This window comes from Pinus tabuliformis, chromosome 1_2 (genome assembly GCF_031772625.1).
Source record: "Pinus tabuliformis cultivar Carrire ecotype Pingquan chromosome 1_2, CPIR1, whole genome shotgun sequence".
Lineage (NCBI taxonomy): Eukaryota > Viridiplantae > Streptophyta > Pinopsida > Pinales > Pinaceae > Pinus > Pinus tabuliformis.
In genome coordinates, this window is record NC_142298.1 from 1,303,534,565 (window position 1) to 1,303,561,872 (window position 27,308).

The 27,308-nt window shown below is 40.7% G+C and overlaps 1 protein-coding gene across 3 annotated transcripts in view; it reads left to right on the forward strand.

Moving 5' to 3' along the window:
- LOC149211001 (uncharacterized) overlaps window positions 1–27,308 on the forward strand; it is a 543,418-nt gene that overhangs the window by 157,088 nt on the left and 359,022 nt on the right. For all 3 annotated transcript variants that reach the window (XM_089396847.1, XM_089396848.1, XM_089396849.1), the window contains one exon: window positions 853–1,181. In XM_089396847.1, the coding sequence (XP_089252973.1) occupies window positions 853–1,181 (329 nt within the window). The remainder of the gene's footprint in view (window positions 1–852; window positions 1,182–27,308) is intronic.

Genomic DNA, 27,308 nt, shown 5'->3' on the forward strand with positions numbered 1-27,308 from the left:
GCAAGTGTAGCCTCCAAGGATAAATGCACAACCCAGGGAAGAACACACAACAAGAGAAGTTGTTTTAAGGTATGCGCTCTGTGTCTTGAATCCACAATAAATCCTGCAAATTATAAATAGACGAGAGAGTCCAGAAAGCAAATTGACCTCATGAGTATAACGCTCACAAGTGTGCCATCTCTCTCCATAACCGCTTGCCTCTGCTGAAGATGATCTGCTGTTGCTTTCCCAGGCTGAAGATGAACAACTTCTGAGCAACAAGGTAATTTAATAGGGGGCACTGTCCAGCTGTCCATGAAATATCCTCTCTTGTCTGCTCTACCCCTGGTCCTTGAAGCATGGTGCAACATAACTATTATGCTCATTATTAAAGTGAGGCTAATAAATATGCAATACATGGTACATTTTTCTTGATTTAAGTTAAAGTAATCAGCAATTCATTACAATGATTAAAAAAGACCTAGGTGTTAATATGCCTGGTTGACTATTTGTCTATGTCCAACTTACAGATCAAGGACTCTGCATACATAGAATAGCAGGAGTATGTTAAAGGAACTAATATCTTGTGAGGCACTGTTTATGTTCATTGGCTACTGTTGAATAATTCTTCACAGTGAAATTCTCTGAATTTAAGCGTTGGTTCATTAAGAGTTCTTGAGGGCAGTGCCATTTCAATCTTAAAAGTCTGGTTTTTCAACTAGAAGGTCAAATGGTTTATAATTTCTAGAGGACAATCTTTGAATCCTGGTTCGCGTCATGAAGGTGATTTTTTTCTTATCTGGTAAATATTACAAGGCACTATTGTTAAATGTTAAAATTATTAGTTGAATCTTTATTTTTCCATTTCTTCAGGGATATCTGTCCTTGTTGAATGCTTGCAAGCGCTTGTACCAGTTTTGCTCGAGGGTTGGGCAGAGTGTGCTCCGTCAGTGTGCTCAGTGCCTTCTCCTGATAGTGCTTGTCTTGAGTGTATGGTCTGTATACTTCAGGGGTTGAACCTTGTATTCAAATGCATGAGAAGGATGGAAGCGTATGATTCAAGTGAATTATCAACTGGAACTACATCAGCAATACAAATCAAGGTGGTAATGGAGAAGTGGCTCAAGGCTATGCTGCCTTTCCTAATACACCGGTTGCTTATTCTGTTTCCTCTTAGTCCATCACTTCAGTGTTCACACAAGGTCAGTTGTGGCTTGTATCTCTCTATTGTTGTTTTGTGATATTCTGGAATCTGAATCTTTCTCCAAGTGATATTTGCATGTTTTCTTAAAATACATGGTTTCTGTTTATATACCTTGTCTGATTTTCTATTGATGTTTTTTGGGTAACTATAGAGTCAATATTAGCCTCTTTTAAGCAAATTCATCTTACTGGTCACATAATCATCACTCCAAAAGAATAGCATTAGTACAAAAGTTAAGTGTTAGCTTTGTCATTTACACATGGTGTTCTGATAGGACATATCATTGTCTTGTCCACATGGAACAATCTGACATGTGAATTATTAGATCATTGTGTTGGCAAAGGGGAATACTTTTTTACAGTATTTCAAACAGACTAACATGGGATGGATTGTAGAGATGAATTAATAAATGGAAAGTAGAACAGCAGAACGGCAGTGACTTTAGTTCTTTGTAAGATTCTTTGAATACAGATTAGCAGATGAGAGAATTAAAAAAATGTCTTTCTCCAGAGGCATTAAACTGTCAGTTGCACATTAAACAGTAATAAATCATGCTTAGGGATGTCTTTCTTGTACTTGCATTTTATTTTCTATCTTCACTTAGCTAGAGATTTAGCTTTTAGCTATCTCCTATGGGTGATCCCATAGGAGAAATTTTCTCCTAGATTTGTCTTCAGCCAGCAACCAGCAGCCCTTTGTAGCCACCTGATAGCTATGATGTGCTATTATTCTCCACCATCTGAGCCAGTGATTGTGTACCCTCTCTCATCTGTCATGATCATATGTTCGAAGGTGGGCCATCCAATCCCAAATGTATGTTTTTTCATTATGTAATTGGGTGTTTATGCTTGTTTTTCTTGGGCACACCTGGGCATGGATTGTTGGGCAACTTGGAAGAAGGAAGGGCTTCGACTGTACTCTTGTTCCCTTACCTCAACTAGGAGGTTAATCCTATATCCTAGTCCCGTGGGATCTCCTTTATTGGCTATTAGCTTTAGGAATGACATTGCATGGGAAACCCTGATTTTAGTTGCGTGGTCCCGCTCTCTGATACCGTATATCTCACTCCCCTCCACTCATTACAAGCCCTTTTCACATTTTCCTCATCTGGGTCCACATTTGTCCATTGGGTCTGTTACCCACCATTTTGTGGGTGATATCCCTAGGAGAAATTTTTTCTCCAAGATGGTTATCAGCTGGCAACCAACAACCACTAACTAGCTCGTTGTGCCACTTCTTCGCCACTTGAGCCAGGCATGTGGTCCCTCACCCATCTGTCATGATTGTATGTTTGAAGGTGGGCCTCCCAATCCTAAAGGTATGCCTTGTCATTTGATTATTGAGGATTGTAGTTTGCTTATCATGGACACTTCTGGGCACGGATTAATGGGGGGATTCGGCGGAAAGAATCGATTAGGTCTGTGCTCTTGTTCCCTAGACCCCTTTTTGGATATTAACCTTGAATTCTAGTCCTATGAGATCTCTTTTACTGACCATTTGGCTTTAGGGATGGTATTTCAAGGGAAACCTTGATTTTGGTTGCATGGTCCCGCTCCCTCATCGACATATATTACCCCTTTTCCACTCATTATTACTCCATTCATCATTTCTCCCACCTGGGTTCACATTCCTCCATTGGGTCTGCACAGGGCTAGCTCTCCCCTTCCCTTTGCCCACACCTTGGGTTAGGTTTGAAATGATGCCCCAAAGGTTGATGCAGCTTAAAGGAAAAGCAAAAGCAAAATTGGCCACATTCAATAGGAAAACATACCACAAAATGCAAAAGATGGTCGGGACAAACACTTTTAGTACGTGGGCAAAAGCCAATACATGAGCTCTACCCCATCATCGTGACCATCACCCTGGTTCTTATAGGTTCTATGAGCCTCTTTCATCATATAGGAACCCATGATTGTCCCAACCCCTGGTGGGCAATGAACCGCCCTACCTTAAAGGGGGTATCCTGTGCTATATCTCACACATCATGCTCTTACCCCTTGAGCCCTGAGCAATTAATTGAAGAAAACTCATAAGAAGGGAAAAGACATATAAAGAAGGGTGGAAAAATCAAGGTTGGGGCACTTCATGCGCCACGATTGCTCCCTCCTATACATTATATACCCAAGTGTTGGCTTCCCTTCTACTAGCTATCCTTGTACCCCAACATTTGGCCCAAGGCTGCCCCTTCTAATCCCCTACTGCATTCACCTCTTTATCATATACCACCACCTTTTAAAGGATATACCTTGGACATATTATCCCTTTTAGAAGTAGAAACCACCTAATGGGATACTTGGTTAACCCCATTTGGAGTTTGGAGACATTACCACATGCCAATGCTTATTATTGAAGGGCAGACCATTATGAAGTTCCCACTTGTGATCATGGTTTGTAAGCTCTTTTACTCGATTTCCTTGCTGACTTGTCATACTGGAAGGCTAGGGGGTGCATTCGATCTTATGCCAGATTGTAGGTGGTCTCCATCTTGGGTTTGGTCTCCCTATACGGGGTCCTAACCCTCTAGAGGGCTACATTGGCAAATGTGGGGTGTGTGTTGAGAGCCATGGACCTCCACAACAATAGACAAGACTCCATGGTGTTGATTTTGGGTAGCATCAGATGTGCTCTAGCCTTGAAATTTGGTGGAGAGGCTAAGGCACATGAGATCTCCAAGACCTCAAAATTGTTTGGAGAAATTGCACTCGGATGTGGAGTTATTAAAATAATTAATATTTGTAATGGGTTTCTAATTTTAAACTTAGGAATATAAAAATATTAATGGGTATTAATAAAGATAAGGGTGAGAAGCTTTAAAAGACGAGAATCAAGTATGTTTTAATCTTAGTCGTTGATTAGAGACTTAATCTCGGTTGTTGGTTCATCAATAGGAAAAATATAAGAGAAGACTTGAGGATCATTTGGAGACACACCGACAGATACTCAGTATCCCATGGAAAATCGATTCTCAAAGAGAATTTCTTCGATTTCAGAGGGAGAGTTGTAGGGTGGAGGAAGAGGAGGGCATCAGCTGTAGTCAGTGACTGAGGAGGAGGTGATGCAGGGGCATTGAGAGACAACGCAGAGGGAGACACAGTCGAGGGGAGACGCAACCCTCACGTAGGCTAACGTAGAGGGACGCAGAACCACACAGAGTAACACAATCACCCAAGCTAACGTAGAGGGACGTAGAACCACACAGAGTAACACAAAAGTGACGCAGAAGTGGGAGAAGGGTCTCCAGGGTGTCAGAAAGTTTCTAGGGGAAAGTTTCAGGTGTTTTCTCTTAGTTTCTCTGTAAAATCATTCATTGTAAAGCAATTTTTGCTGAAGATTAATAAAACCCTTGTCTGCTGCACCGGTTTTCCCACATTAGGTTTTTTCGGGGACAATTGTCCAAAAACAACTGTGTTGATGTGATTGGTTCTTGTGCATATCATTGTTATTTTCTCTGTGTAATTATGTAGGTGAAATAAATCAGTTGCTGCAGTAGAATTTCGGGTTAGAAATTTTCACATGGTATTAGAGCAGAGATCTGGCAACAGGAGAGAAGAATCAGCTATGGGTCAGGAGCATGATGCAGAGGCATCAACTCAAAGGGACTCACGTAGATTTCCAGAAGAAAGCATGAGGGACATGGATCACGATTATTCTATGTTAGCTTCCAGACTGGAAGAAGAAGTTGCTTGCCTAGCATGCTCTGCCTCCTTTGAGGTTTGGTATATAGAGAGTGGAGCTTCCTGTCATATGATAGTCATTCAAGAATGTTTTTCAAATTATTAGGAAGAAAGGATGAATTTTCAGATCACCATGGGAAATAAGGCAAAGTGTACCCCCCTAGGAAGCGGTACTGTAGTATTTCAAACCAAAGCAGAAGAGTGGCTTCGAGCAACCAATGTGCTGCATGTGCCAGGATTGGGGATGAACTTACTCTCCATATCTCAACTTCAAAATGAGGGCTATGACATTTTCTTCATTAAGGAGATAGTATATGTCAAACACTCGACTTGGAAAAGGAAGGTCAAGATTGGAATCAGAAGTAACAGGCTATATAGATCAATGTTGCACTAATCGTTATCAAGATTAATTCGGCTCGGGGAAAAAATCATAATAATCGGGAAAAAATCGTTTGGTACAAAAATATTCATTTTTTTTTTCAATTTTTTTAATATCTAAACCATCTACAACATAAAATAAATACATTGACACATAAATGCGATGAAAGAACTAATATATAAGATGTTTAATATCATTTCTAGTGCTAAAATCACACATAACAATGAATCATGTCCTGAATAGTAAGTCCTGACTTCTGAGTCCCAACTCAACCTCAAAATATCAACAAAAAATATAATAATGTATCTCATAGCATGAGTCATAATGTCATATACAATGAAATGAACCAAATAACTAAAGTCTAATACTACTGATTTCCTTTGTCCCTCTAGATGTAGATGTCAGTGGAGTTGGTAGTAGACTCTGCTGTGCTCTAGAAGCTGAAGAACTAGGAGCTACAGGAGGTAGACCACGTCCTCTACTTGTGACAGGGGTAGCTTGGGTCACCTCCTCATAAAAAAAAAGAAATTCCCATGATTTTTTTTCGAAAAAATCGGCTAAAAAAAATTTCCGATTAAATCGCTCGATTTTATTGTTTTTTTTGAAAAAATCGCGATAAAACGATTTAATCACGATTTTTTCCCGATTAGTGCAACATTGATATAGATTACAACTAGAATCTCCAATGGCATTGATAGGCAACAATGGAGATAAAGATTTGAATGAACTATGGCACAAGAGGATGGGACATTTACACCATGGGGCTCTGCGAATTCTCAAGAAAACAATATCAAGAGTTCCAGGATTAAGTACCAAGCAAGATTATGTATTCTCTATGAAGTATCCAATTCTACCCTTGATTAGCAAGCTTATTTACTTAATTGCAGTAATGAATTATTGTATTGGAAGGCGAGGAGATGCATATACATGATTGCAGGTTGGTTTTCATCTTGGACTTGGCCTCCCTATACGACATCCAAGCCCTCCAGAAGATTACAATGGCATTTGTAGGGTGAGTGTTCAAAGCCATGGGACTCCATCCATGCAGATCATTGATTACTGCACCACAAGCTTCTTCAACACCACCATTTGCTTGCTTGTGCCCCAGTGATTCAGAGATGATGATGTACTTGGACCACCTTGCCCACCTAGCTACATATTGAACCCGACACTTGGCAGCTAATCCAGGGCCCAAAGGACGTTATGTCTTTCTGAGGGAGACATGGGAGGGAATGTGTCATCTTCTATGTAATATCCTTTCCGAATTGAGGTCGAAAGGGACTCATTAGCCTATTTATCCCCATAGGTTGGAACGAACAAAGTTTGTTCTTCAGGTTACATACTCCAGAAGCCTTGGAATACAAATATCTCCATTTAGGATACAAAAATATATATTAAAATGTATGAATGAATCATATGAATTTCCCATTCTCGAGTTTATTCATCCACATCTCCTTCAAAGAAATCTGCATTGAATTAAATCGGCGACATCCTCGGCGACCTAAGGATTTGACTTGCAACCGTTTGACTCACAACTCGTTAGAAAGTTCCAGTGCGTTAAGGAGGCATAGGGCCCATGGGCCGGGGACATTTATTTTTTTAATTGGAACATTATTATGTCATAGGGGTAGTGTAATGGAAGTTTAATCTAGGATGGTCAGATCCATTCTCAGTCTGACAATTTTGTTTATCACTCAAAGCATTATATTGTCTAGTTTCAAGGAAGATTAAAGTTCATAGACGAGAAGATATGCGAAATAGGGAAAGAGATCAAGCCCTTTCATTAGTAAGCTTTGAGGACAAAGATTTTTGAAGAGGAAGGCAATGTTATGATTTATAAATCCAACTTTTAATATCCTCAATTAACTTCCTATTATAATCCTTTATACCAGGACTTTTTTTATTATTATCAAAAAATATACCTTCTTCTTTTATTTATTTATTTATTTATTTTCCGAATAAAGACTAATTCTATTAAGATAAGAAAAGTATAGTACAAACAAGCTTGCATACAAGCAAAGCAGAGAAGCAAGGGAGCCGGAGGTGATAGGCTATCAACCTCGCTCCTTAGAGACAGTCAAGGAAAGGGCCATAGAAAACACTGGAATACAAAAGGATAGCACTAAGCAGAGAAAGCTACCCCGAGGGGTTAATTCCTGCAATACGACATTTTTTGCCTTTTTTCTTGCTCACTTTGACCCACCCAGTGGAGTTTGGCTGAGCCATAACAAGTTGAAGACTATTCTGCACTGGCGGCTGAATATCCTTATCAGAGTCTGAGGACGAAGATAAATGAGAACGTTTCTGAGAAATCTGAGGGTCAGAGGGAACCGCTGGACCGACCGAGGGAGCGTCCATCGGAATCTCATCATTCTGCATATCAGCTTCAGTTTCCTCATCATTCTGCACATTTGCTTCAGATTCCTTCTCATCCGAACTAGAGAAATCTAAATCGTCCAAAGGACGGGGAGGCTCAAAAGGGTTCCATCTCTTGGGTTTGGGCTTGCGATTCAGATTCTTCTTTTTATCAATGAACTGGGAACAAGTACTCTAGAGGTGCCCTGTTTGATGACAATGGCAGCAACGGAAGGCTGTGTTCTCGTAATCCAATGGTTGAGTCCAATGGAAATCTCCAAACTTGAGATTAATCTGATCCGGTAGTCCTTTGCTAATATCTATTTTTGCACACAGTCTGCCGTAAGTGTAGAGACCATTTTCCTTTCTTGAGGTATTTGTAGCCAGGTAGCGTCCTAAAGTATTTCCAATGGCTAAGAAGACAGAGAAATGCCAAAAATGAGTCGGAAGATTCGGGAGCTTGACCCAAATGGGAAGCTTGGAGATGACAGCTGTAGAAGGGTCGAAGTCTGGAAACCAAGGGGTGAGAAAAAGCCCAGCCGAACCCCAGAACCAAGGGCCTCCCGTTAAGGCCTTCTGGTAGTCTTCATTTAAGTCAAAAACCACCAGGAAGAATCCTTTTGAACATAAGAAAATCTTGCATTTTTTAGTCCAAGAGGAATGGACCCATTGGTAAAGATCTGCTGTGCGAGGCCAAAGCCCATTAAATCTGCATATGAGTGCTGATTCTGCAAGTATCTGGTAGCGATTTTCAATCTCAGGCTGAGAGAAGTTGATGGAGGGAATTTCCTTTGATTTGTCTACCAGAAACGACTTATAATCTTTTTAATCTTTGATTGTTCTTAACAAAATATATATCTTCTATAATATATATATAAAGAATTAATTACAGCAACTTCAAAACAATTAGTTCACTTTATATAATTCCTTCTCAACTTGTTTATCACGTCGATTTTTTCATTCAAATGCTAGCCTCCACCATATACCATAGAATTATACTTTAATTAATATGAATCCCTATAATTAATATGAGTCGCGATGTATGATGCGACGTTTTGGAAAACGCTTGAATCCTACCAATACAACAACTTGTTAATAATTTCCAATGCTTAATCTTCTTGTACAATTTAGTACGTCGAATTTCGTACAACTAACAGTACAATAAGAGGGGCATGTACAAAATCTTAAAATTGGCAGCACGATGTACGGATTAATTATGGGTGGATGTATACTGGTTTCGATGTGTCGTAAGCTACAAAATTAAATGGCAGCAACGACAAGGTATGGATGTGACCGGGGCTACGACTGTGAATTTTTACTAAGAGTCAATTGAATTTAAACACCATCGCGTATGGACATTGTTTTATTTAGTTTTTCGTTTTCTGGTTTTATTTTTATTTTTATTTTTAATATACTTAGAATTATATGACGGTATAACGACCCCTATACGACTGATTAGAAATGTGTATAGACTATAAAAAATGGCGTCGAAAATTCTTGATTTGTGTTTGTTCCTTCTATTGTGTGGATAGATTAGGGACACGACAAGAAGTTGGTGGCAGGAGCCTAGTGGCTCGACATCTCTGTGTCAAGGTTGGACAACGGAAGTGGGGCTTGACTAGGATGACAGTGGTGGTGTGTGTAGGTGGCTGCCGCAGGTAAGCTGTGATGGTTGTAGGTGGGTTACGGTGGTCTGTAGAAGTCAAAGAGGGCCCGTGGTTGTGGTGTGCTATTGGTTAGCTGACCGTACAGATGCAACAAAAACGGTTTAATTTTTGGTCCCCAATGTTTAATTCTTGTATATAATTTTTCCTTTGTCTTTTTCTGTTTATATATGTACATATATATATATATATATATATATATATATATATATATATATATAATTTATATATACACTCTTTTTTTTGACTTTATATATATATATTTTCTTATGTTTTTTTTTTTAAATTATTTTTTCTATATTATATGCTCTCTTTTTTTTCAACATTTTTTTTTGTTTGAGGCTAAAGGTTTGGCTGTTTTTTTTTTGTTCTTTAAAAATGGCCAAGGACCTCTGACAAAATCAGGAAATGGAGAAACTCCAAAAAATTCTATAGCGATAATGCTTTCAGTTTCACGACAAAAAAGTTGATGCAAGGTTGATGGCCAAAGGCCGGATTAGACTGGCTCTATGCAGCGGTTGAGCGGCCAGAGGACCGAACAACTCTAATACCAATGTTATGAACAAGGTTCGTTATAGCAGGTTAAACATTCCAGAAGACTTGGAAAATGTAGATATCCATTGAAGATACAAGAATATATATTAAAATGTATGAATGACAATGATGTTACAAATGAGAGTGAGGGCCTACTTATATACCGTAGGCATGTGCCCCTTCATGGAAGGTCATGTCCTTAGGGACATACCTCCTTCATTAACTAATTACTAGTATTATAATCATTATTTAGTGTTTTTATTGTTTACATTATTTATATTATTTTATATATATTTTATTCATAACAAGTAATGGGTTATAATATAGATTACCCAAAATTATATTTTAATTGTGGATTGGATATACCTTGTTTGTGATGGTGGGTTGGATTCGATCTACCCATTAACAATATGTTAAAATTATATGGTGGGAAAAAATCGTATTGTGGTTTGGTTCCGTTAATGCAATGGTGATCATCACATGAGGATCTGTAGAAATATATTGAGAATTTTAATTCCAATCTGATTATTGTTCCTTGCGTTATTGGAACCCTAGGGCAAGCTAGGGAAAAATTGGCTTAGATCATTACATTCTAGCCTTCATTGATGGGGCATTGACTTGATTATGAGCCACTTGGAAACCCATGAGACCCATTTGAAGCCCACGTAGCCCAAATGGGGGTTTGGAGATGTTCTGCAACATATGGAGGACATCTCCCTCTTCATCATCATTTTTGAGGCCCTCACTCTCATCCTTAGCACATGAGGCCTCAACGCCGCCCCTCTAGGCCTATGTCACAAGGTTTGTCGAACTTTAACCTTGAGGTTCGAATTTTGGCGAACCTTAATTTTTTTTTGAGGTTTGGCGAACCTCATCAAACCTCATAGCCATTGACCAAGTCCATAGATCAAAAATCATAATTTCCTGTTGCAACTCAAGCTTGTAATTTATCCTTGCAGTTTCCATGTCTGTGATAGCATTTTTGATGTTTACTGATGTTGATTTCTTACTATTTTATAGTATAATTCATTATATATACGAACCTAATGACGAACCTCATCAAAACATTCGAACTCAAACCGAACCTAATCATTGTCGAACCCGAGCCATGTGACATTTCTCTAGGCCTCCACGTCAACCTTGCATGGGCTTAAGAGGGCTAATTCGATTTAATTTTTGAGCTATCATGGTTGGCTTGTAACCATGGGTGGGTTACTTAGCACATTAGGCAAAAAAGGGGTTGTCTTTCATATTTTGAACTCTTAACACTTGTATAAATACGAGAGACCTTGCCTCATCCTAGCATCACACTTTGGATTTTTGATATCTCTTCTTAAGAATCTCGGACTTGCAATTTGATGATGAATTTGGATGAGTTGGATGAATTTTGATGTTTGGTTAATTTTGCTATCTCCCTTGGAGCTTCTTTTTGGCATTGTGATAGATGGATATGTTCTTCATTGTCTTGTAAGTGCTTTTTAATACTATGTTTGTAATTTTGATTAATATCTAATTCATAGAATATTGTCTCATGGTTGTTAATGTGCCCTAATTGATGAAATATTATTTAAAGCATTGAAACTATTAGGAAATTTTGCATGTGTTACTAATAGATGATGGATGAATGAATATTCCTTGAGCATTCTTTGCATATGTATCTTTGGAACTACATTATCAATTACCGTTGAAGTATAAATATCTAGAAGTGTTGTGTAGTTGCTTCATTAAGGGCAACGAAGCTGCTTTTATGTCTCCTTGAAGAGCGAGTTGCCTTATCAAGATTATCTTTGACTCCAATTCTCCCAATTGCTAGGCACTGGTGTTAAATCCTTGGTGATCACCCTAAACTTGAAAATTCCTCTTTTCTTCGTCTCTTTTCCTTGCCCCTTTAAGGATAAAGAGGCCTCTCTAGGGCTTGGTGCGAAATCCATTAGAGGAGGGCATTTTGAATTTTACTTGGATATAACTCTTCCTTAGTGTCTCTAGTGATCCTCAAGTCTTGTTGGATTTCCCATGGTGGAATCTCAAGAAATTTAATGCCCTAGCCATCACACCAAGAGGGAAACCTAGAAGTTAATCCTTTAACTTGGGGATTTCTTTGAAGGCATTTGCTTTAGTACTCATTGGAGTAAATCATTAATTACCTTTTCTCTTGGAAAATGAACCAGAAGAGGCTTTTACAGGAAAGAAGCTAGAGGTTGGGCATTTCAGAATCTTTGGCAGTATAGCTTATTGTCACATGCTAGATGACAAATGCACCATGTTGGATCAGACTGCAGAGAAGGGCTATTTTGTTGGGTGCAGCGAAATGTCCAAGGCATATAGGATCTTGTTATGAATATAATTCATAACAAATAAATAAAATAAATGTAAAATATTAAATAGTCAAATATTGATTATGTTAAATGGTCATTAGGTTAAGTGAAAAGGCATGCCTAAAAAGATAGCCCAATCACGAAAGGACACCAGCTTAGGTATATACATGTGGGTCCTCATTTTAACAATCATCACTTATACATTTTATATATATATAATAAATTATTATTTCAAATACCTCTTGTGTTTTTTTACATTCAAGTCTACAAGCTATCAGTTTTTACACGTCAGATCTATATTCCTAGTAGCAAGAGGATCATCGTGAGACAGGATGTTAAATTCCAAGAGGAGAAAGCCTTCAAAAGATCTTGTGAGTTGCCGACAAATGATCAAAGTGGGCCAATAGAAGCACCAAGGGTTGAGCACCAACCGCAGGGACAACATACCACAAGTATAATTACTAGTATGAACACTAGCTCAAGTGCAAGTTCTCCAGTGAGTTCAAAGAAGACGGAGCAACAGGGGCAGGATGAGGAGCATGAAGCTCTACCTAATCCAGGTTCGGGTGTGAAGAAGGACCCTTCCAAGACCTTTTACTTATGTGATGTGTTAAAATTGCATTTTAAAAGAACATTAATGAATACATTTGCATGTGGAAAAGAAGAGGAACATAACAATCATCAACACATGAAAACATAAGCGTTGATAACGGAGTTCGTCCAGGAGGGACTACGTCTCCAGGTCCCGGTGTTAAGATGTCGTAGGCCGCTGCATTAAGTGCTATCAATAAAGATGATGTACACAAGAGACGATGTCGCGATCATACAAGGAAAAATGCCCTCACTCAGGAGTGGCTCTAAGAGATATTCCACAACCGGAATTCTCAATCAAAAGACTCCTATCAGTGTGATACAAAAAACATGCATGGTGAGCATCCCGCCAATATGGCACAAAACGGATCTCAAATCAAAATACATGCATGATGACATGTAATAAACAAGAGTATCCCAACAACATAGAACAAGGGATCTCAAAACATAACATGAAGAGTTATGACAACAAGTACATCATATAAAAGATTCCGCATAACATGAAGCAAGGAATCATGACAACATGAAATAAACAAGATCCTGCATCAATATCAATCAAGGATCCATGCAACATAATGTAAAAGAAGAAGTACATGGACAATAACCATATACCTCACACCACAGGCCATCTGAAGAAGTGGATGTCTCACTACTGAAGCTGCTCAGACCATCGATCTCAAGGCATCAATGAAAGAAGATGGCTGCTTGCACAAGAATGTGGACATCTGACACATAACTGTCAATAAAAAGCTGAAGCTTGCTGATACATCGGTTTCACAACATCGATTGCAAGAAGAAGAATCGATCAAAGAAAAAGAATCGATCATAGAGAATAATCGATCAAAAGAAATAGAACCGATCATAAAGAGAAGAATCGATCATAAAAGAATAACTGCTCTGGACTTCTCGCTCTGTAGCTCTATGGCTATCTGGCCCTATAGCGCTCTGGCTTATCACTGCAACTTTGCGATCTGCCAGAATTTCAAGCGCTGTGACTCTATGGCTATTTGCGCTCTGGATTGATCAAGCTCTGTGGCTCTACGGGGTTCAAGCGCTGCTCTGGCTTCTTTGCGTAATTCACAACATAGTCTAGCTATCTTTGCATAGCCTGGCCCTCTCATTCTGCGACTATTCTTCGGGTGCAACCTCTTCATTTGCTCTCCAAAATTTCAGGCTCTCGCGCATACTCTAGCATGCAGACTCTCGGGCTCTCTCTGGCACGCCGGCTCGCTGGCACTATCTGTCTAGGCCTCCTCTTCGGCGCTCTGCACCCATCATGTTTTATAACACATTTGGGGACAAGCGTGCTTAGAAATCGGAGTTGTTTTGTTCAAAATAGAAGCCGTTTGCATAGAAGCATCGACAGTGCAACAAAATCCTCCAAAATGGCCTTTTATCTGTTAAAACAAAAATACATAGAAATACTGAAAACATTGGAAATTTCGACCAAAATCATATAAGACTGGACTTCAAAATATTTTAAATTGGCCCTACAAACCCTATCGGGTCCGCTTTAGTCACTTATCGCATCGCATAACGGATTTGGCCGAAACTAAAAATATACGGGAATACATTGAAAAAGTCTGAATTCCCGGATCTCAAATTTCATCAAATCGGATCTATTATTCCTTTGGGTCCGCGTTATATCGCAAGTCGGGATAGATGATTGCCGATCATTCCGATCGCTAATATTAGCGATCGCTAATCGCATTCGCTACACCCAGGGGTCTTGGTCCTTGGCCTCGCCGACTCGATCCGCTGATGCCGATATTCCATCGCCGATTTGCAAGTGCTGATATCGCCGATCTGACTTCTCCGACCCCATATATCAGCAATCGCTGATCGGGGGTCTTAAAGTCCGCCCTTTGCACGATTCCCGATGCGATTTTCCTTATAAAGGCTTTAAGTCCATTTTTATGAGAAAAACCTCCTTTTTTCAAAGGAACCAAGGCAACTCTTTTCGCGATAACTTCATCATCCGGACTCGGATTGACGAACTGTTCACACCTCCACGATCAGGAAGACGAGATCTACGCTCTGGTCCTGGTTCGAAGTCATTCTGAGCACTTTTGATTTTCGAGCGTTCATAACCCTCTTGTCCTGTGTGTCTTTCTGGAGCCACCTGGATCAATCCTCCCCACTGAGGAGCTTTTGGTCCTCCAAAAGCATGAAAAATAATCTGCCACTTTCTCTATACCCTATCTGCATCACAAGCGTCCTGAAAAGGTCTCGCTTCCATCTCTTTCACCTTTGTTCTTTGGAGCCTTAAGCGACGAACCGACACTTGCTACCTCTGCAACCTGTAGTACATTGTTTTGCAAATTACATGCTTTGAATGACATGACCAACTAAGACCCAAACGTCCCACACTTGCCATGAGTTTATAACACATACTCGGTGGTCAAGTTTACAACAAGATGGACGCAATACCCCAGCTATGACAACAAGGTCAACCTATCATGGTTGTTTCAAAAAGTGATGGAAAACACATCATCATAGCAACACATGATTTTACATACATAAAGCCAAACACTATTGTTTTGACAAGTGATGGAAACATAACATCACTTTTAGAGTGTAAAATACGACTCAAAACATGACCAGACATCATTGTTGCTGACCACGTGATGGAGCATATCATCACGTTTACATTTTAAAATTCAACAAGTGATTTACAAAAGAATGACCATGAAATGACAACATTTCTAGAAACCATTTCTCACTTATCTTTGTGAATGGGTCACCTCCTTGAGGTGGTTTTGCTTGTCGAACAACTACTTTACCTGGTTCACGCACCGACGCTTTGTCTTTAGGGCGCTGCTCTGGATGGAGCTTCTAGCAAGTGGCCTTTTGATGGCCATTTCTGTCGCAATGACTGCAGTAGGCTTTCTTCCTCCATATCTGCTTAACCTGTTTCTTTTCATGTTGTTGAGAGGGTCTTTCACGCCTCATGAGTGCTGCCATTCTTTTCCAACACTTGGAAAAGGTATGGTTAGGTAAACCACAAAAAGTACATGTTTTTTGATGCCTTGATCTTCGTTCATTATTAGCAACATGATCATAATCAAAATGAACATTCGAAGATCGAAAGTGGTTATACCTTCCTTTGCTGTCTTTGATGTCAACATGGCGATGAGAGCTTGCCTCCGCTCTCTCCCTGCAATGGAAACTGCCATGGGATGATGGGGATGTTTTCCCATCATTCTCTTTCCTCGACGATGTCTCGAACGAATCTAACACCTTTGAGCACTCTCCTTTAGTGTATCTCGAACCCGAAAATGGATTTTCATGCACAACCTCCAAAGGTTGAGTGGTTATTAACACCAAGTTCTTCTTTCTCCTCGTGCCTCATCCTGCTAAGGAGACTCATATTTGTCCCTGTAATTGGGATCTCCAAATCTCCAATAGACATCATACTATGAGAAGATGAAATCGAATGGAAATCAACAGCTTTTACCTTCTCTTTCAATTTGGAAAGAACTGATGAGCGCTGCTCATCATCCGTCATTGGTGGTTCACTTAATGTCTCAACGCATTCCCCAACTTCTTTCCTGACATACCCAAGTCCTGCCTAACGGGGTAATTCCTCTACTTTAATGGGGTCTACAATGCCTTGGCCATTAACGCCCTAGCCTTTTCCTTCATACCCCATTCTCTTCAACAGTTTGGAGCCAATTTCTGTGGTATGATTTTCAAAAATAGCAAAATCATCATCAGGGAACATACATGAAGATGGAGAACTATTTTTTACCTCACATGGGTTACGCTGCAGCTTTTCCAAGGCCTCGTCCTTTGCTTGCAGCTGTTGTAGCAAACTTTGTTTTTCCTCTTTCTCTTCATGTAGGCGCATCTTCAATTCATCATTCTCTGTTTGAAGATTATGCTTGTTTTGCTTCAGTTCCTCCATGGCCTCTTCTGTGGCTTGCAACTGAAGCTGCAATCGCTCCTTTTCCTTTGTCTCTTTCTGTAGAGTTTCATACACGATTTCCACTTTCTTGGAAATGTTGACCGTGGTCTCGTACATCGCTCTTTCATCCTCTGTCATTGCACGTTCCATTGTGCATGTTGCAATTCACACATGTAAAGACCACTCTGATACCACTTGATCCAGGTCCGGGTGTGAAGAAGGACCCTTCCAAGACCTTTTACTTTCGTGATGTGTTAAAATTTCATTTTAAAAGAACATTAATGAATACATCTACATGTGGAAAAGAAGAGGAACATAACAATCATCAACACATGAAAACATAAGCAAAACATAAGCATTGATAATGGAGTTCGTCCAAGAGGGGGTACGTCTTTGGGCCCTAGTGTTAAGATGGTGTAGGTTGCTGCATTAAGTGCTGTCAATAAAGATGATGTATACAAGAGATGATGTCGCGATCATACAAGGAAAAATGCCCTCACGCAGGAGTGGCTCTAAGAGATATTCCACAACCAGAATTCTCAATCAAAAGGCTCCTATTAGTATGATACAAAAAAATGCATGGTGAGCATCCTGCCAACATGGCATAAAAGGGATGTCAAATCAAAACACATGCATGACGACATGTAATAAACAAGAGTATCCCAGCAACATACAACAAGGGATCTCAAAACATAACATGAAGAGTTATGACAGCAAGTACATCATATAAAAGATTCTGCATAACATGAAGCAAGGAATCATGACAACATGAAATAAACAAGATCCTTCATCAATATCAATCAATGATCCATGCATCATAATGTAAAAGAAGAAGTACATGGTCAATAACCATATACCTCATACCACGGGCCATCTGAGAAGTGGATGTCTCACTACTGAAGCTGCTAAGACCATCGATCTCAAGGCATCGATGAAAGAAGATAGTTGCTCACATAAGAATGTGGACATCTGACACATCGCTGTCAATAAAAAGCTGAAGCTTGCTGACACATCGGTTTCACAACATCGATTGCAAGAAGAAGAATCGATCAAAGAAGAATCAATCAAAGAAGATTGATCAAAGAAGAAGAATCGATCATAGAGAATATCCGATCAAAAGAAATAGAACCGATCATAAAGAGAAGAATTGATCATAAAAGAATAACTGCTATGGACTTCTTACTTTGCAGCTCTATGGCTATTTGGCCCTATAGCGCTCTGGCTTATCACTGCAGCTCTGTGATCTGCCAGAATTTCAAGTGCTGTGACTCTATGGCTATTTGCGCTCTGGATTGATCAAGCTCTGTGGCTCTACGGGGTTCAAGCGCTGCTCTGGCTTCTCTGCGTAATTCACAACATAGTCTAGCTATCTCTGCATAGCCTCGCCCTCTCATTCTGCGACTATTCTTCGGGTGCAACCTCTTCACTTGCTCTCCGGCATTTCAGGCTCTCGCGCACACTCTAGCACGCAGACTCTCAGGCTCTCTCTGGCACGCCGACTCTTTGGCACTGTCTCTCTGGCCCTCCTCCTCGGCTCTCTGCACCCATCGTGTTTTATAACACGTTTGGGGACAAGGCCGCTTAGAAATCAGAGTTGTTTTGTTTAGAATAGAAGCTGTTTGCATAGAAGCATCGGCGGTGCAACAAAATCCTCCAAAATGGCCTTTTTCTGTTAAAACAGAAATACACAGAAATACTGAAAACATTGGAAATTCCGACCAAAATCATAAAAGACCGGACTTCAAAATATTTTAAATTGGCCCTACAAACCCTATCAGGTCCGCTTTAGTCGCTTATCGCATCGCATAACGGATTTGGCCGAAACCAAAAATATACGGGAATACACTGAAAAGTCTAAATTCCCGGATCTCAAATTTTATCAAATCGGATCTATTATTCCGTCGGGTCCACGTTATATCGCAAGTCGGAATAGACGATCACCGATCGTTTTGATCGCTGATATCGACGATTGCTAATCGCATTCGCTACACCCAGGGGTCCTGGTCCTCGGCCTTTGGGTTTCGCCGACCCGATCCGCCGATGCTGACATTCCATCGCCGATATCGCCAATCTGACTTCTTCGATCCCATATATCGGAAATCGCTGATCGGGGGTCTTAAAGTCCGCCCTTTACACAATTCCCGATGCGATTTGCCTTATAAAGGCTTTAAGTCCATTTTTATGAGAAAAACCTCCTTTTTTCAAAGGAACCAAGGCAACTCTTTTTGCGATAACTTCATCATCTGGACTCGGATTGACGAACCGTTCGCACCTCCGCGATCAGGAAGACGAGATCTATGCTCTGGTCCTAGGTTGAAGTTATTCTGAGCACTTTGATTTTTGAGCGTTCATAAACCCTCTTGTCCTGTGTGTCTTTTTGGAGCCACCTGGATCACTACCCAACACCGTCGAAAGAAGAAACAGAGAGGTGCTTCAGACATTAAAGGATGCGAGGAGTTTGTGGGAGCTCCTAGGGCAAGCACTAGAGAGCGCAGGCAACTAGATGGTTATAAGGTGTTTGTGACAGAGGTTATTGACAGGGAGCTTTCCAACTATCATGAGGCTACACAACATCAAGTGTGGCAGGATGCGATGGTAGGAGTACAACTCCATCATGATTAATGATGTATGGGAGGTCGTGCCTAGACCAGTGGACAGGTCAGTAGTTGGCTCTTGATGTATATATAAGATCATGTATGCTGCAGATGGCAACATGGAGAAATATAAGGCTAAGTTTATGGCCAAGGGTTATGCCTAGAAGGAAGACATAGACTATGACGAGACTTTTTCTCTAGTGGTCTGATACACTTCTATTAGGGCCGTGATCTCATTTGCAGTGCAGATGGGGTCGCAGATTCACTAGATGGACGTCAAGTCAACTTTTTTAAACGGGGTGATAGAAGAAGAGGTCTATATCGAATAGTTAGAGAGATTTGAGATGCATGAGAACGATACACATGTTTGCTGGTTGAAGAGGATAATATACTGACTCAAGCAAGCTCCTAGGGCATGGTATGGTTGGATCGACAACTACTTGCAACAGATGGCCTTCGTGAAGAGCGAGGCAGATTCCAACCTCTATTATTTGATGGTAGGAGGTGAGCTGCTCATTCTTGTACTATATGTGGATGATCTATTCTTGACAGGGTCATTAGGGCTCATAGAGGACTACAAGAGGGACTTAGCAGCAAAGTTCGAGATGAAGGACTTGGGATTGATGCATTATTTCCTAGGATTGGAGGTATCATAGACAAATGGGTAGGTTTTCCTTGGGCAAGGGAGATATACTGTGAATCTCAACAATCAGTCACAAGCGAGGTGAGATTTAATCTCAACATCAGTCACTTTAGAGATTAGAGTTAGGCATTCAGTCATACTCAAGCTTTTAAAAGAATGGCTAGGCCAATGGAGAAGACCCACCAACTGTGATTGAGCATAAGACTTTGAGAGGAGGACATCTCAGTGTTTGTGTGGAGAATGACTTCCATACAAGTGTGCCAGGTTTGAGGAAGGTGCTAGTGTGTAACAAGGAATGTGCTAGAGCAATCAAGGCTAGGGCTTGATCAGCTGAATCAGATCTTAATTTGTTGTATGTATTTTCCCTAGTTTGGGCCATTTTCCTAATAAGGGAGCCCAAGTAGGTTTTGATCATTATTAATGAAAAAATGTTGATTTTGGAAAAATATATTTGTGCAATGTGTTATTGAGATTGGTAATTCTTCTATTGAATATGTTTATTTATGTTAAAAATCCAATTGTTTTTTTATTCAATAGGTACGAGCTCAAAAATTGCGCATAGGTGCTAGGCATTGCAGGGATGCAGGGAAAGAGTGACATCTAAGTTTATAAAATTTTAACCCCTGTATGACGTGGGTTGCAAAAGGGGTGGATCGAGTGGAGTTTAAAAAAACAAATATAAAAGAAGGTGAAAGGGGCCCAACAAGGGTGTTGTCCAATCCCAAGACCAAAGCTAGCAACTTTGGCAGTGCGACAAAGAGACTGTTGCAAGAGACGAAGGACGCAAAAAGTAAGGGCTGGAGTTGACATGTCAGGCAGTCATGTTTGGTAAGTGGGAACTGGAACTAGGGGACATGAGATAGATTAATCTCAAGTGAGTTGAGATCTAATGTCTATTGTTGAACACATTGGATATTACGGTTAGGGATTTGGTCATAAATCAAGCTTATAAAAGAAGGGATAGGCCAAGGGAAAAGATACACAAACATTGAGTGGGCATAAGACATTGAGAGAGGGACATCTCATTGGTTGGGTAGAGAAGGACTTCTATACAAGTGTGTCGCGACTTCTATACAAGTGTGTCGCGTTTGAGGAAGGTGTTAAGGTGCGCAAGGAGATCCAGATCAACCAATACAACAACTTGATTAGCTGGATCATATCCAGATTTGTTGTATGCATTTTTCTTAATTTGGGCCATTTTCCCATTAAGGGAGCCGAAGTAGGTTCTGATGGTTATTAATGAAGAATTGTTGATTGGGCATAATTTGTTTGTGTAATGTGTGATCGAGGTTGGATTTTTTTTGTCAAAACCCCAATTGTGAATTTATTTAATAGATCTAAGATAATTTTCTAGGTTAATAAATTGTCAAGTGTTGGGCTTATAGGAATTTAAGCAAAGTCAAGACTAATAATAATTGAAAAATGCATTAAAATTGATATTAATGCTGCTCTACTTTAATACATCTAAATCTTATCACTAGGACTATAAGGTCCAAGTTTACATTGTCAAATGATAACATCAAGGACATAACTCAACATAAAATGGTAACATGACTACTTTACAATGTAACTTTATCCTAATGTACACTACAAAAACTCTTATGCTAGGAATTGGGACACATCCTTCAAGCCCTATGTGTTGGATGTTAGTGTGTTGGACATGTTGACACATGATGACTTGCCTTTTGCCAAGATATGTGTCCTGTTACCCACCAAATGGGGTAACCCCACAAGAGAAAACTTTTTTCCTATATTTGATAGGCAACTATCCAACAACCCCTGACATTCACTTCTTAATGATGATATGCCACATGCCTCTGCCATTTGCATGAGCCATGCACCTCTCATTGTTCGACATTTCCTCTTTATTTGAAGGCGGGCTGCTACTCAATAGGTACTTTGATCATTTTGCAATTGGGTGCTTATACTTGATGTTTTGGGAATTTAGTATAGATAAAGGGGTGATTTGGAATATTGGCCAATCTCGACTGTAAATCTGTTCTCTCAACTTATTGAGGGATTAATCCTTATCCCTAATCCAGTGGGACCTCCCTTGAGGCCTTAGGGTCATAGGAGAGGCACTACTTGGAAAACTTGGATTGAAATATCATGTTCATCCTCCCTTACACCATTCTTAATACTTTCCATGACACATTATAAGCCCTTTTATATACCATCTCCATTCTTTGGGTCTAACTTGTCATTGGTTCATTTGGATTTGGCACCTTCTTATTCATGTCCTTGAGTAGGACTGAGAAACATTTCCCTAGAGGTTGATGCATCTAAAAGAATGGAAAAACATAATATGGTTGTTGAGATGTCAGTGTTGTCATTGATGGCCATATGGTTTGAATATATGTTAAATTTTAGGTATGTTCTATGCTTAGAGCAATTTATTTCAATTTTCACAGTTAGCTCAATATCTTTTCCAGATTAGCAATCACATCATCAATAAAGTAAACTGCAGATAGAACATAAACATAAATCACAGAAGACCAGCCAAGACAAGAGGACACAAGATGTGGCGCTAGCCAGGGACAAACCCCAATGTGGGGAAACCCTTGATCAATTCTTCTTATATGTTCTTCAATAGTTCAACAAAGAGAGAGAGAGATAGTACATTTACAACAAAAGTCAACACTTTATAAGAGCATAGATCATCTCTAAGAAGATGATACATGAGGTCAGTTGAAGACATGCTGCTTCAACTGGTTCTCCAAGGTGACTCCTTCACCTATCATTGTGCTGCATCTCGTCATCATGTTGCACCTCACCGTGCCGCACCATGCTGCATCCATCATCACAGTGCTGGACCTTATGACCATGTTGTACACATCATGCTGCTGCACCTTATGCTACACTATTGTCTCGGTGTTTAGCACTGATGTACCTTGTGCCACTGCTGCACCATGCTGTCACCCATATGCTTGCTGCACCATTGCTGCTTTGTGTACTTGCTGCAGCAAGTACCATACTGCTATCCTAATGTGCTTGTAGTGCTATGCTTGCTGCACCTTGTCGTTGTTGTTGGCCCATGTACCATACTATTGCAGCACCATGAACTTGCTGCACTAAATATAGTTGTCCCATGTACCATATCACTAAGTAGAACCACCATGTACTTGCTGTTGTTGTTGTCCTATTGTGCCACTGCTGCACAATGTCATAGTTGTCCTAATCATTGCGCTGTCCCAACATGCTGCTGTCCCAACATGCTGCTGTCCCATCATTGTGCTGTCCAATGAGTTTGCAACACCATGTATCTTATTGTCACATTGCTGTACCATTGTACCATTGCTGTCCCATTGTGCACTGTATGCCATTGACCATTGCTGTACCATATGTTGTTGACCATTGCTGTCCCATTGCTGTAGACAGTGCTGTCCCATTGTGTTACGACAACAATCTATGACAATCAAAACAACAGTGAGAGAACAACGTTAAGGATAGCTAGAGGTGGCTTCTTTACCTCAGCGTTTAAGCGTGAGAGATCCATGACAGCGTTCTCTTCTAAGACAACGTTTAGGTACCATCTCCATTAGGTAGCGTAGCAACTAAGATTAGGGCATCTCTCCTCCTTAGTCCTACGGCTAGGGTTTCTGCCTTCATTTCCATGGCTGCATATTTAGGGCATCTCCATAACTGTGGTTAGGGTCTCCCTTGGGACAACGTAGTAGATGAGGGCTTTCTTTCTTGACAACGTAGAGGATTAGGGCTGAATGTGTCCTAGATCTAGGTCATGTGTAGAGCTGCTAGGGCATCATCTAGGACTGCGTTTAGGGCATCCTTTTAGGACAACGTTTATCCCTTAGAGATTCTTCTTTCCACGAAACCCAAAACAAATGAAGAAGAAGAAATCTCAAGAGAGTTGTGTGTTCAAATGACTTGCAAGGCACTTGTATTTATACCAAAACGTGGAGCCCAAGAGGTGGCAGTTTAGTTGCTGGCTGACCTTGACGAATTGTCCAATAACAAATAAATTCATATCTCCATGTATGCTTATTGGAATCGGATGATCTTTATATCAATCCTATAGCTCTCGATGAGAGAGATCCAAGAAAAATATCAGCTACCATAAATAAGATGACCCACATGGAGTTTGGCCCTAGTTGCCAATTTTAACACTCCCTCTCAACTAGGGAGAACTCCATCCGCTGATCCATCTGCCAGACTGTACTATCTCTGCCATCAGTGCCCTGCATTGCTCTGCTGAACCATGAAGAAGAAGAATTGATCGAGAATGTCTCATACCATTCTCTACTGATCCGAAGTCAGTTTTATTGATCCCAGATCAATATTACAAGAGAGTGTCTCAAACCACTCATACTGATCCCATATCAGTTACATTGATCGCAGATCAATGGAGGTCATCCTAGCATAGGGAGTAAGGTAGATACAATGATGCGTCCATAGATAGTGCTACTATGGTCCCTAACCCTATTTCCCTGCTTATTGGCCAGATGAGAGGTACTTCCCATGAGTCCCAGACTGCATGGGTAGGATGCCTCGACAGGAGAACCATTCATGCTGTCCCTAAGTCGCCTCGAGGTATCACAGGGAAGGCTGAGCCATTCACCCTGTACACAACGCACCATTAGGGGAGGGTGAGTTGCCCTATGGTCGCGTGTTGCTCCAGTAGTACCCCAAGCCCCTCGAAGCTCTGAGAGCTCAATGCATGCAACATGCAGGACCTCATAAGAAGGTCTCTCAATGACTCCAAGTCGTTCGGGAAAGTCACAAATTTGACCTTTCCCTGGGGCTTTGATAGAATGTCTGTGACCTATACATCAGTCTCGGTGCGATAGAGCCTCCTTGCTCATCGACGTACCATATCCCAAATAAAGTAGTATCTGATGTCTATATACTGGAGCAATCATAGAATACATGATTCCTCAACAATTAGACCCCCCCATGGTTGACACAGAAGATCACAGTGGTATCCATCATGTGTACAAACAACTCACTGAAGAGCTCTTGCAACCAGGTAGCTTCACACGAGGTCATACTCGTAGTTATGTATTTAGTCTTAGCGGTGCTCAAAGCAACCGTCTTCTGCTTCCTGCTCATCTAGGATATCGAGCAGAACCTAAAGAGAATCAACACTCAGAAGTGCTCTTGGGATCCTCCACACTGCCTGACTGGTCAGCATTCGAATAATCATGCAGCTTCATGAAGTGCTCTTGAAATCCTCCACACTGCCTGCCTAGTCAGCATTCGAATAATCATGCAACTTCACATTTCCAACAGTGTATCTCAATTCATGAAAGATTGTGCCCTGAAGATATCCGAAGATATCTCGGAAGATTCTTGGCACCAATCTAGTGAGGCTCAACCATATATGAGCTCATCATGCGAACTGCAAAACATGTGTTTGGACGGAAGTTAACCAAGAACATCAACGCGAATGAGTTTATGGAACTCAGAGGCATTTCCCAAATCTAGTCCGGCATCACTACCACATAACTTCTGAAAGTTAAGATCCTCGAGGTAGTCACGGGCTTGCAGTTTACCATTCCACATCCGGAATCCAACTCCCTCTTACTTCTGCAAATGAGAGGGTCTGCACCTGTCAGAAATAGGTCATCCTTAGAAGGTGCCGGTATGAGAGGTCTATCATCCACAACCTTCAAGCAATGGTTTGGATCGGTTTCACTCCTAGTGAATCTCAGCTTCATCAGACAGTTATCAATCCTCTCATACTACACACGGGGTGTTTTGCTTCAAGCCATAGAGGGCTTTCTTCCACCTGTATACATGAGATTCCCGATCATGAATTTCAAACTCCTCGGGTTGTTCCAAACCTGTGGACCTGCTACATGAGGGGAATGGTCCCCTTGTAAGATTTTCCCTCGGCACATCTCAGATATGTACCTTAATGATTTTCTTGAATTCAGGCATCCTTGTCACCATCTGACTCACATCGGGTAGGGCCCCATACGTAGACCTCTGGTGTTATAGATGAGATATGTCAATTGACATGATCCCCAATGGACCACCCTGCAACTTGATACAAATTGCCAACCCTAAACCCATGAGTAAAAGCATCTTTGAAAACTTTATTTTCAAACAAGTTGCTGAAATGGACACCAGGTTCTTCTTGCGATCAGGTACACAAAAGAGATCTTTGTAAATGAATCGAGTTACTCTCATTCAATTGAGGGGTAACGTTCCCTAAACCCTTTCCGGGATAGGAGACATCGGCTTAGAGCAATTTATTTCAATTTTCACAGTTAGTTCAATATCTCCTCTAGATTAGCAATCACATCAACATTAAAATAAACTGCAGATAGAACATAAACATAAATCGCAAAAGACAAGCAAAGACAAGAGGACACAAGATGTGGCGCTAGCCAGGGACAAACCCCAATGTGGGGAAACCCTTGATCAATTCTTCTTATATGTTCTTCAATAGTTCAACACAGAGAGAGAGAGATAGTACATTTCCAACAAAAGTCAACACTTTGACTTATCTAGATAAGAGCATAGATCATCTCTAAGAAGATGATACATGAGATCAGTTGAAGACACGTTGCTTCAACTGATTCTCCAAGGTGACTCCTTCACCTATCATTGTGCTGCATCTCGTCATCATTCTGCACCTCAGCGTGCTACACCATGGTGCACCCATCATCACAATGCTGGACCTTATGACCATGTTGTACACATCATACTGCTGCACCTTATGCTATCACCATATGCTTGCTGCACCATTGCTGCTTTGTGTACTCGCTGCACCAAGTACCATACTGCTGTCCCAATGTGCTTGCAACACTATGCTTGTCTCACCTTGTTGTTGTTGCTGTCCCATGTGCCATACTATTGCAGCACCATGAACTTGCTGCGCTAAATACAGTTGTCCCATGTAGCATACCACTAAGTACAGTCACCATGTACTTGCTGTTGCTGCTGTCCTATTGTGCCACTGCTGCACAATGTCATAGTTGTCCTAATCATTGTGCTGTCCCAACATGCTGTTGTCCTAACATGTTGCTGTCCCAACATGCTACTGTCCCATCATTATGCTGTCCAATGAGTTTGCAGCACCATGTACCTTGTTGTCGCATCGCTGTACCATTGTACCATTGTTGTCCTATTGTGCACCATATGCCATTGACCATTGCTGTCCTATTGCTTTACCATATGCTGTTGACCATTGCTGTCCCATTGCTGTATGATTGTACCATTGCTGTCCCATTGTGTTGACAACAATCTATGACAATCAAAACAACAGTTAGAGAACAATGTTAAGGATAGCTGGAGGTGGCTTCCTTATGTCAACTTTTAAGTGTGAGAGCTCCATGATAGCCTTCTCCTCTAAGACAACGTTTAGGTATCATCTCCATTAGGCATCGTAGCAACTAAGATTAGGGCATCTCTTCTCCTTAGACCTGTGGCTAGGGTTTTTGCCTTCATTTCCGTGGCTGCGTATTTAGGGCATCTCCATCACTGCAGTTAGGGTCTCCCTTGGG